The 12356-nt window shown below is 41.5% G+C and overlaps 1 protein-coding gene across 1 annotated transcript; it reads left to right on the top strand.

The window, feature by feature from the left end:
* Positions 1–669: 669 nt before the first annotated feature.
* ccm2l (CCM2 like scaffold protein) lies at positions 670–12152 on the top strand. The gene is made up of 11 exons (XM_070910360.1): positions 670–905; positions 2812–2979; positions 3075–3158; positions 3584–3767; positions 4343–4980; positions 6527–6656; positions 7153–7216; positions 7664–7820; positions 8702–8840; positions 10596–10743; positions 11267–12152. The coding sequence occupies exons 1-11, from the start codon at positions 876–878 to the stop codon at positions 11394–11396; spliced, it is 1872 nt and encodes a 623-aa protein (XP_070766461.1). The 5' UTR covers positions 670–875; the 3' UTR covers positions 11397–12152.
* Positions 12153–12356: the final 204 nt, after the last annotated feature.

The raw sequence follows: 12356 nt of genomic DNA, 5'->3' as shown, positions 1-12356 counted from the left end.
TTAAAAAACTTTGTTGCAGTGTTCTGGTGAGCGAGGCGTTACAGCAGTCGAGGAATGACATAACAAGAACACGGATGACTTTTTCCAAATCTTTAGCCAGGAGCTAATTCTGATGGAGCTAAAACTTTAGGTTGAAAAAGTAATCCCACGATTTCACAGACGGGTAAAATAGAAACTAAAATAACTGCGTCCAGCCCCTGTAAATAGGTTTGCAGCACATGTTGGATGAAAATGTACAGGTAAAGGTAATAAAAGGAAAACACAGGTGTTTTTCAACCTGGGTTATTTTTCTCATAGTTTATCTTGAACGACAACATGAAGGAAGATGCTGGTTATTGACGAGTAGTTCGAAGTTGTTTGCGTTTCCAAACCAGATTTTTCTGGTCAAAAAAGTCAAATGTCTTGTGGAAGTCAAAATCACTTAAAAGTAGTTTGTGTGTGTGCGTGTGTGTGTGTGTGTGTGTGTGTGTGTGTGTGTGTGTAATCAGTACAGAAATAATGGGCCTTATCAGTCTGTGGTGGAGTTTCCTCTCGGACAGGAAGTTAGCTTCCACTGCTTCCTGTTCTCTTCTCTTGTGTGTGTGCGTGTGTGTTTGTGTGTGTGCGTGTGTGTGTGTGTGTGGCCCCAGGAGGGGTCTCAAAAGAACAATCAGTGTAGAAAGAGAACGAACAAGAATGAAACAGCCGAGACAGAAGCTAAAATAACTGCAAAAGAGAGAGACAGGGACGCAGATGGAAAGATGGAAAAAACAACTGAGAGACTGAAACAAATCTGAAACAATCTGAAACAAAAAATACATTCAGGAAGGAGTGTGACCAGGACCAGGACTCAGCTGACCCAGAACAGGACCAGTACAGAGGAGGGCTGAACCACGATGGACTATGAACCCAAGAAATCCAAGAAGGTAAGTAGGTTCTGTTCTGTCTCTGAGTTTCCGAGTTTTAAAGCAATTTTTGTCATATTTCATCGTCCAACTGGAAACCTGTCGATGTCGTTTCAGTTCCTAAAGACAAACCAAACAAGCTTGACTAAAGTCATACAGTAAATCCTGTTTAGTGTCCCTGTAATTGTACCTTTATCAAGCCCTGCCTCTTCCAGCAATCCTTAGTCACAAACAAACACATGCTGAAGGTCACAGCAGCTTTTAGAAACATTTTGTGGCAATAAATGAATTTAAATTGAACCTCTGCGTGGTGAAGTAAGTTTGTGTGAATCCTTCGCATTGAGTTCAAGTTTGATCAACTTTGAGAAACTGTCTCTTGACAGTATTGACCTTTGAAGGAAGAAGAGTTCAAAATGGAGGACGCTAACGTAACTTATTAGCTGTGTTGCACCATCCAGTTCTATTTATTTTATGCTCCACATAAGAGGAATGGTTTGCAGACAGTCAATTGAGTCGATGGTCCAAAATACTTCTTTGGAATTTATTGTCCCTTTAGCTAACGAGCTAACTAACCAACTAACTGACAGTTAGCAATCAAGGTAGTTCAGAGAGCTGTTTTTCCCGCTCTTCGTTCATTCTTTATTGAATTAAATAATTTGCAATCCTGACAATAAAATGCCAGGGGATAACAAACAGCACAGTACAGAGAAGATAGCTGTGAGAGCTATCATGACTGACTAGCACTACTATGTTCCTGGCTTGCTAGCCAGTTAGCCGTTAGCTTACCAGCTGCATTTCCCAAGCAGAAGGATAAACTCCTGGTATGACCGGGTCTTCCGACAGTGGCTCCTACGTCAACTAAAAACTTTTATTCAGTAATAAGGAGCATCGTATAGACAGCTGGCCTCCTGTCTTTTAAAACTTGAAATAAAACAGCATACGAAAAGAAGAAATATTTTATTAAAAAGGGAGAGTTTGAAAAAACACGAAGGCAAAGAGAGAAAAAAGCAAAAAAAAAGTATTAACCATCTCCACCGCACCTTGCTCTGACCTGGGCAGGTTGTTACATTAAGCACATTCATTACAAAATCCAATTATTTCCCTCTTTCTGTCTCCTCAAAGGAACACTGGAACAAGAGTTAGAACAAAACTCATTATAACTATCCTCTGTCTTTGTCCTTACAATTAAATTCAGCTGACTACGGAGATGTTCATCAGAAACCGGCCTCATTCTGATATGTAGAGATCTGACTCTGTTATTATTCTGAAAGAAAGACAAGACAGGTTTCTAATTCTAAAACAAGCTCATTTCCTCTTTTTCAGTGTGTGTGTGTGTTATGACGACTATTCTCCTCATGCCTTCAAGCCACAGTATATTAATGTGTGTGTGTCATTGAATGTCTAACAGTGTGTGCTGTGTTGTCAGTGAGTCTCAGCAGGGAGCTGTCAGAGATCACTGCTCACCTGTCAATCACTGATGGAACAGCCAAGGGGATGTACTGCATTAACACACACACACACACACATACTGAGGCATGTATGTACACACAAATTAACAAAATTCAAATCCAAAACACCCTCCCAGTGACGAGATACTGCTGCATTAATTACAGCCAGAATATTAAAGTGTCGGACAAAATAAACACCATGCTGACGGTTTAGCCGTTCGTAGAGACTGGTGGAGCCTAAAATGTGAAGTTTGCCTCATGGGGTCATTAAAATCAAAAGAGCTCATCCTCTGGGAAGCAGGAATGTGCTCACAAAATGTTGCCTGACGGTGGCGCTAGAGGAAAGGTCTCTGGGTCACCAAAATGATTAGTCTTCATCCTAACCCTAACCCTATGGGAGCAAGTAGGGACAGTAAAAACATTTCCTTCTTATCAATTTTTCATCTCTTTCTCTCTCCTCTGCATCTTTCTCTCCTCAGGGTTTTGTCTCTCCTATTAAGCGACTGGTCTGGTCAAAATGTAGTCGCAGGCCGGTGGATCGAGGCAGCGTTTACCGCCGCCCGCTGCACACCGTCCCTCTCTACCCCCCAGACTACCTCATCCACCCTGAGAGGCTCATCTTCGACTACGTAGAGAAGGAAGTCAAGGTAGAGCCTGAAATACCGCACAGAACAACAAAATGTACTTAAGTCACCACTGACCTCATGACAACGTGACCTTGACCTTTGACCTCTCATCTCAGTTCCTTGGTCACCTGACCTGGGTGTCGGTTTCACTGAACCCTTCCAGCCGAGACGAGCTGCTACAGCTACTTGACACAGCCAGGGTTAGTAATCAATAACTTATCTATAAATAATCACGGTCAGTTTTAAATATTATTAATTCATTGATATTAATTTATAATGAAGCACTTCTGAGGTTCGAGATGAACAACCAGCCTGGTTAACTGGTAATCTATACCTGTTCACTCGGGTTAATTATCACGAATCAGTCTGTAATCAATCATTGTTGTAATTAGTAAACCTATCTTCATTGTTGGGGTTAGTAATCAATAACCTATCCATAACTGACATAACAACTTCATCAAGGTTAGCAAACAATGTATTAATCATTTCGGCATTCATTAACAATCATTAAATCTCTAATGAGACAATGTCATTGTTGAGAGTGTTTCATCTGTCTGTGATTCAACAACGTCTGGCTCATTCATCAATAATCTATAATCACATGTCCCCGTGTGTTGGTCAGTAGCAGTTGAAGGTGCTGCCGCTGAAGACCAGCGTGGATCAGGACTGTATCCTGAGTCTGTCTGCTCGCTGTCTGCTGCTGACGTGGAGAGACAACGAGAAGCTGCTGGTGAGGATCCCCACACACGAGATCGCCGCCGCCTCCTACCTGAGAGACGACGCGCTGCACCTGCTGGTCCTCAAGACAGGTGAGGACACACCTGTGGACCAGACGCAAGAGAAAGAGAAACACAAACTGGATGAAAAGCTCCTCATGCTCACAGATCTGTTGATGTTTGCCAAGAAATGTTTATCAGCTCTAGCTAGCATAGGCTAATGCTAACACTACAACTCTACAAGTTGGTTGAAAACGTTTCAATGTTTCCGTCTGACTTAAATATGCACTTGATGGCCGCATACGTGACAGAATGCTAACAACTGGGGCTAAAGCTACATGTCCTAGATGAAATGTAATCACCAAATGGAAGCAGCGTAATTTGAGAATTTCAGCGTAAAACTAGTAAGCGCTAGTAGTGTGTTGTGTTTCTAAAAATTGTTTTGACATAACCCTCAAATGGTTTGGATGCTTACTATAAAAAACAAGCAGTGGTTAGATTTATGCTTTCTTCTTAATCTTTTCAGACAGTGTAATTCACTATTACAAGCTAAATTTTTAGGATGAGGATTAAACAATGAGTTTCTAAAACGTAAAGCCATCTATTGGACAGAGCTGCTGTGATAACCCCAGAAAGTATACGCATTTTTTTAAACCCCCATCCCACAGGTCTTAACGTGGACACAGTGGTTGCCGGGGACGACAGCCTGGACAGGAAAAAAACAACGGGCATAGATGGCCGACGTCAGACCATGAGCTGCAACGCCGACCCTCGGCCTGCAGGAGGCACAATGGAACGGCGACACACCATCTGTGGAGTCGACTGGAGGCCGTCACTGTCCAGGAGTAACCACGACAAAAACCAGAACATGGAGAGAGGGGGGGGAGGAGGAGGAGGAGGAGGAGGAGGAGGAGAGAGAGGAGGTGGTGGGAGTTTGGAGAGGAAGAGAGTGGAAGGGAGCTGGGAGAGGAGGCAGCAAACACGAAAAACAGGAGGGAGCTGGGAGAACCGCAGAGTGAGACCTATGAGCGGGAGCTGGGGGGTGGGAGTAGGAGGAGGCGGTGGAGGGAGCTGGGAGAGGAGGCATGGGGGAGGAGGTGGTGGAGGAGGTGGGAGCTGGGAGAGAAGGGCAGGAGGTGGCGGAGGAGGAGGTGGTGGCAGCTGGGAGCGGCGCCAAGCCTGCACAGGAAGCTGGGAACGGGGGAAGAGCTACGGCAGCTGGGAGAGGAGGAACCACAACCCGCTGGAGCCGACGCCCTGCCCCGACGCCTACTGCAACCTGGTCATCCTGGCTGTGGAGAACAGGGTGGGTCACCTGATCTGCTGAAAGTTACTTTACAAACAAACTCCAGACTTGACTTGGTTAATTACTTTGATTCAGCTTTTTGCAAACTTTTGTGCTTCACGACCTCAATTAAGCAATTAAATTTGCTCATGCCGGCCGAAGCTGAGATTTTTCTTTTCTTCTTTTTTTGTCATTTTAAACAGCACATTTTCAGGAGGATGGGGAAAGAATCAAACCTGTTTCATTAGTTGTCAATAAGTTGAAAAAGTAGTTCAACATACTGGGATATATGCTTATTCACTTTACAGTTACATGAGAAAATCTACACCACTCTCACGTTTGTGTGTTAAACACAGAGCTGGAACCAGAAGGAATTTAGCCTAGCTTAGCATAAAGACTGGAAGCAGGGGGAAACAGTTAGCCTGACTTGGTCCAAAGTGTAAAAAGACAAATTTGTACATTTCTGTTTATGCACAGATTAATCAAACAACATACAACATGTTAATTAGTGAGTTTTAGGGGTGCTTTGAGGTGTACTTTTTAACTTTTGGATAACTAACTATCCTCAACATACAGAGATGAGACTGATATCCATCTTTTCATCTCACTCTCAGAAAGAAATACAAATACAAAGGCAAATGCCAACATGTTGAACTTCAACTAGTGTAGACAGACGACGGATATTAGTTTTAGTTTTGGACAAGCAGACATTTTGACCCGTTCGTGTTGCTACATGAAAAGTCAGGGATCACCAAATTCATTACGATTCATCCGAATTGCATAACAATCCATCCAATAGTGGTTGAGATCCAGTATTACTCTGGACTAAAATGTTGGACCAACCAACCCTAACCGAGCAGTTAGTGTGTGAGTGCTCAGAGTTGGTGACTTAAATATAAATATCACTGTGGACATTCAGTCCAGGCTGGTATTCAGACTCGAGAGAGAAAACAACAGTGACGGGAAATAAACCAGGGGAGAGAGTTCTTTCATTGGGGTTCACTAATCATTTGGCTCTCATGTTGGAACTGTGGAAAGTAGGTCAATACTGATGATGCTCATTCATCTACATACACACAAACACACACACTCTGAGACTCTGCATTGTTGCATAACCTGAAGCATTGCATCACATTTACAGCAGAGTAGCTTTGTCATTGTATTTGTGTGTGTGTGTGTGTGTGTGTGGTGATAGGGTTTCCTCATGCATTGTTGTCCTTGTCCCCGGAGCATTAATTTGTTTGGATTGGCAGCATTAGTGTATCATTGTTTAACTGGCGCAGATGAAGCTCACAGACTCCAGTCTTGTTTCATCACAACAACAGATTGCTGGCTTGGCTTTAGGCGGTTTCTGGTTCAAATCAAAAACACTTAATACTGTGTATGTGGCCTTGAACAAGGCTTTAACCCATGCAACTTCTGCAGTGAAGCCGCTAACACTGTAGAATGCGTTCAGTACACTCAGCAAAAGTGAAACAAGAGGAAAATCAGGGTTTAAACTATTAAAAAAGAACTTTCTCTCCCTGCAGGAAGTCAACATGGCTCTTGTGTTTGTGTGTGCGTGCAGGATGCAGCAGAGGAGTACTGTTCTCTGATCTGTCAGATGTTCCAGATCATTTACGGCCATCAGACCATCGAGTGTGTCGACAGAGCGGGGTTTCACCACTCCGTGCCGGACCGCTATTGGCTGCAGAGGAGTGAGTGACGCATTGGCAAAAAAAAAAAACGAGGGACTTTTTAACATTAAAATGAGCTCTTATTTTTAGGTGTTTGCTAAACATTAATTATTTTTTCAAATAATCCGATGAAGGCTGCTTTTAGTCCTGGTAGCTTCAATTCAGTGATGTCAGGCAACAAATACTGGTAGAGTCAGGACACACATCACCTGCAAACTACACACCTCAGCATGTCAGGATCCACCTCTATTCACCTCCCTGCTCCTCAGAGGATGAACCCTTTAGATTTGAATGACCCCATGAACACCAACCCCAGGACAAACTCAACACTTTTAGTTCCACTACTGCTAAGGCTCTACATACAGCTACAGTAAATCATCATAATGTTGTTTTTTCTGTCTAACACTTTGCATTAAGTTTTAATGAACACTGCTGCCTCTATGGGGATGCCAGCAAGGCTTTAGACTTGGACTAAAAATTAAACTACACGTGTAATTCTCTGTCTGCCGCTGTGCAGGTGACAGCTGTCTGACTGACATGTCCTACAGTTATGATCCAGAGTTCAGCTGCTGCAGTTCATAGTGAGTAACATTTGGCCCTGACTGACGCTGCATCACTCAACGTCTCCAGATCAGTACAGTGTGTTATCAATTTACAAATATTTCCCAAATATTTCTTGTTAATAACAGACAGTCTGGACAGACAGCCTTGAAAGCTTTTACTACTTAAAATATTCTCATTGCCAGATGCTCTAGTTTGGTTGTAAAGTCCAAACACAGCTTTTGAATGTTTTTATGACTTTTATAAACAGTAAATATGGAGGAAAGATTAATAGTTGCCTTGACGAATAACATACCTTTTAGGCTACTGTAGCTATCACAGTAGACGATAACTAACTGAGTGATTGACATGTGATCACCAACTGATGCTGGCCAGTAGTAACTGTAAACTTACCCAGCACATCTATGCATCTATCATTGGTCTGTCTGTTAGGTGATAGTGACATTCTGTCTCTCTCCATCTCTCAGTGACGGTTCCCAGGAAGCCTTTGAGCTCTACTACAGCGAGACGTACAGCGAGAGTTCGTCTCTCTCGCTGCAGGACTCCCATCGCAGTCTGGCTTCAGCCAGCGACGGAGGAGACAGTAACCCCGCCCTGCTGCTGATGCAGGAGTACATGATCACTGTGAGTGTGTTTGTACGGCTTCAGTGGCCAGTGTTACCCATAATCATGCATAACAAATGAAACACAGCTTACACAAAGCAGAGTACATTTTCACTCCCACTATTCTGCTGGTTGAATGCAGTGAAATACCAATACTACTACAAAAACATACTGTTCCTGCTACTAATACTACTTACGACGGTGAGATTCTCCTGTTTCCAATTTATACATAAAGTGCAGTATGTATCTATCAATCAATCAATCAGTCAAGTCAATACAATATCGATAGCAACTTTACTCCAAATACACAAGTCACCAATAATGCCTTAATGCTAGATATCAAGCTATTGCTTTATGTAGCTACATCTTAGCTCACAAGCTAACAAATGTAACCTATAGGAAAAGAGGGTGTGTGTAGCAGTTTTAACTGACCCACCAGAATACATGGCTGAGCTAAAACTGGTTAACTCACTAGATAATTGTAATGTTGGGATGAACTGATCATTGCTGATAATACATAAAATACTCGAAGAATAGTAAACTACCGTCAAGCTAACCGCATACACACAGCTAGCTAGGAACATGTTAGCGCTAGTCAGTCACAACAGCTGCCCGAGCTTCTTTCTTTTTTCTCTTTACTGGCATTTTTTCTCAGATTTGTACAACATTTCATTCAATAAAGAGTTATTGAAATTGGTAAAAATTGTTTTGTTAATTGACCTAATTGGATGTTAGGTTATTTGTCAACTGTAACTTCTAATTAATTAATTCTTCAATGTTATCATCAGATTATTTTAACTTTTTTCAGACTGCAGAAGAGTTTCTGTGTCATTAACTGTGACTGAAGGGTTTCTCTCTTTGTGTGTGTGTGTGTGTGTGTGCGCGCGTGTGTGTGTGTGTAGCTGCGTAACAAGCTGAGTCCGGTGGAGTTGCAGCAGTTTGCGGTGTTGCTGAGAGAATACAGACTGGGATCAAACATCGACCACTTCTGCTCCGAGCTGCTGCAACTATACGGAGACAACCGCAAGTTCCTGCTGATGGGTGAGAGACACAGAGACAGATAGGGAGAGAGAGAGAGAGGGACACACACACACACACTCATTATCTAAAACTGTGCGGAAAACCACAGCCTGCTACCTATTGCAGAGGAAAGAGACTGAGTGTGTGTGAACTATATACTGTATATGGACGTGTGTGTGTGTGTGTGTGTGTGTGTGTGTGTGTGTGTGTGTGTGTGTGTGTGTGTACATGAGTTCACTCTATGTGTGAGTCTCTAGTATGTGTGTGTTTACCGCAACAAATTCAGTTCTGACCCGCTTCCACTGAGGAAACCACAACTTCCTGTTAGTGAGTGAGCGAGAGAGAGGTTGGTGTGTGATGTTTTTCTCCACACACACACACACACACACACTGGTGTATAATCATGATTATGAAAGGATTAGGAGGAAGAAAACAGCAAACTCACAGAGAAGATCTGAAGCACACAGACCCCAGAGTTCATGCAGGTTCACATACATTTCCTTCATTGTCTGCCCTTATATTACATTGATATAGTAGTTACAGTAAATCACCTTTAAATAGCATTACAGCTGCATTTCATTCAAGCCACTATGTGTATGCAACCGAGTCATCTGCATAGCAACCCCTTGTTGGTATACTTAAACAAAATCAAAATATATTGTAGATATATTGATTACCTGACAGGGAAGGCCTCCAGACTTACTATGTATACAGCGTGTAGCTGTAAGGTTCACGTTCAAAGCTCCGGCTCTTCCACGATACATTTCTTTAGCCCCCTTCACCTCTCCTCTTTTGTACTATCCTCCTGGGGGAGAGCTGAATGAGGCCCAGTGGCTACAAGGAGAAAAATGAGACGATTCGGTTCAGCCGCAGTGACTTTTTTTGATAGTACCACTCGGAGCCACCAGTGTCAGAAATGTTCAAATACATATAGTAGTTAAAAATGAAAGTATTCATGTATCACACTTTGACTCCTAAAGGCTGATTCGCAAAGAAAATATGAGGTAAGTCCCCCACGTCCCTCCCACAATGCACTGCACACACATCAATTCGTATGATTGATGAGGGTCACATGATTGATGCTAGTGTCAGAAGGAAGCACTACACTATGTTTCAGTTGCCTGAGCTTGTACTGTAAAACTTGACAGTGGTGGAAGAAGTACTCAGATCTTTTACTCAAGTAAAAGTAGTAATGCCATGGTGTAGAAATAACCTGTTACAAGTCCTGCATTCAAGATTTTACTTGAGTAAAAGTGCTAGCATCAACATATACTTGAAGTAGCCGTCGTACAAGTAGGTACCTCAAAATTGTACTATTGTACAAATGTACTGAGATACTTTCCACCACTGAAACTTGGACTGTAAAAATCAAAGTGATCACACACATTAACACATTAACATTATTCTCCTTGAAATTTGAAAATTCATAAAACTCTTTATCAAGAGGGATCACTTTGTTGTTGCCAATATTATTCTAATGATACTTAATTATAATAAATAGACTACAGATATCCCCAGTTTGTGCCTCACACAATTAATAAATGTTGATGTTTAACAAACACAGAATACCACTACAATAGAACACAATCCAAACACTGTCATGTTTTGAACCCTCAGGTAGTTGTTATATTCGCCTAAGATATATATTATATCCATATTATCTATATGTTTTCTTTCTTATAGTGATAAAGATGGCACAACCCAAACACAATGCCGAACAACAAAAGATAGATCAGATCGTAACTATCTGACTCCCAGATTATCTTTGTGTCCCAGGCATGCGTCCCTTCATCCCAGACAAGGACGTCGGGGTGTTTGAGAGTTTCCTGGAGAGCATCGGGATCCGGGAGGGTGGGATTTTAACTGACAGCTTCGGACGCATCAAACGAAGCATGAGCAACATGTCGGCTACGGCCATGAGAGGGTATGTAGGTCAGGACGTGTGGATAGAACATCCTTGATTGGTTTGTGAGGTTGTGTTGTTTCTAAAGGCCACGCTGTTGTCTCACATTCCACCCTCATCTTATCGATATGGTGCTTTATGTTGATTTTTAATAAAACCGAAGAGCTACAAGAAAAGTTGATCGTAAGTATTTCAATATTTGTTCCCTTTGGCTGTCAGCATGCAGAGTTTTTCTTTCCCCAGTTGGTAGCTGACATACAGTATTAGTATGTTCACCATTGTGGTTAAGGTTGGTGTATTCTCTCAGTTTCGTGTTTTATCCATTAACAGTTCTAAATAAACTATAAAATTATTTCACACTCTTAAAATGTGAATATGAAATCCTATAAGAGGTGATGGCCCTGTTTTTTGTGGCATGTGTCAATTTTGATACAAAACCAGTACAGGTTGAGTCCACACAAAAAATACGTTTCATTTATTTTTGTAACGATAGGTGTGAAGTTCCTGTAAAATCACATTCATTCTCACTTTTTTTCCCCAGCAGGTATGACAACTGCTCTGCCTCAGGATCTCAGGAATTCAACCGACGCATTACTGACATCACCCACGACATCCAGGCGCTCGGCTTCCAGGACACGCACGGAGACATCGAGGAGGAGGACTACTACCTCTGATGGAAACAGACAAAGAGAGTTTGAATCCTCATTAAATTCAGGCAGTGTTTGAACTTTTAATCTGCCCAAGTGCAGCTGAGCAAGAGCAGCAGTTCATGTTCTCTCCATTAGTAGACAAATAAACTGTGAATATGAATCGTCTGAGAGAGGCAGCCTTTTTAATGTTCTGCTCTATGCACAGAAAGAGCAGCAGACAACAAATAAAATCAACAAGTGAGTGAAATAAAACAATTGCAAGTTATTCTATAGAAAACCAAAGCTGTCATAATTCACTTTAACTTATTAAATACAAAGGTAGTTTTATTTTCAGTATATTATACAGTAAATGTACAGCAGAATTAGAACTATAATTAAACAATGCAAATGTTATTTTAATTTCCATGTTTTAAAATTGAAACTCCACTAATGCATTTTTTTCTATTTCATAGAAAAATGAACCTGAATGAAACAGAATTCTCTGCCTGTGGTTATTATTTACAACCAAAATCAATGAAATCTCGATCTGATCATCTCATCATCATAAAACACAAGAAAAGGAAAACCAGTTAGAGTTAAAGTTTTGTGATTAGAGTTTATATGTCGACTTGTGTCAGCCAAAATGATCAGAAATAAATGAAATCTACAGTACAGTTATTACTGTAGTGGAGCTTCAACAGTGCTAAATAAAGACCATGTAAATTACTCACTGTATTTATCTTATCTGTCATGAATTTGTAAGAAAAACCATAAAAATATCAATTTTAAAAATCATGCGTCATCATTAAGGGGTCTTGTGTGTAGATGGAAAAAATAAATGCCATACATTTTGAACTGAGTCACTAAATTTGCATAAAATTAAGAAGCTGTATGATGGTATTTTCTGTAGGGATTGTAATGCCTAACAGTCACCACATGGAGGCAACTGAGGATAAAAGAGCTGATTTTACATCCCTGCTACTGAGCTTGAGGCTCTGTTATTGG

This window comes from Enoplosus armatus, chromosome 8 (genome assembly GCF_043641665.1).
Source record: "Enoplosus armatus isolate fEnoArm2 chromosome 8, fEnoArm2.hap1, whole genome shotgun sequence".
Taxonomy (NCBI): Eukaryota; Metazoa; Chordata; class Actinopteri; order Centrarchiformes; family Enoplosidae; genus Enoplosus; species Enoplosus armatus.
Note: the sequence above shows the minus strand (reverse complement) of the source record. Positions and strands in the feature narration are given on the sequence as shown.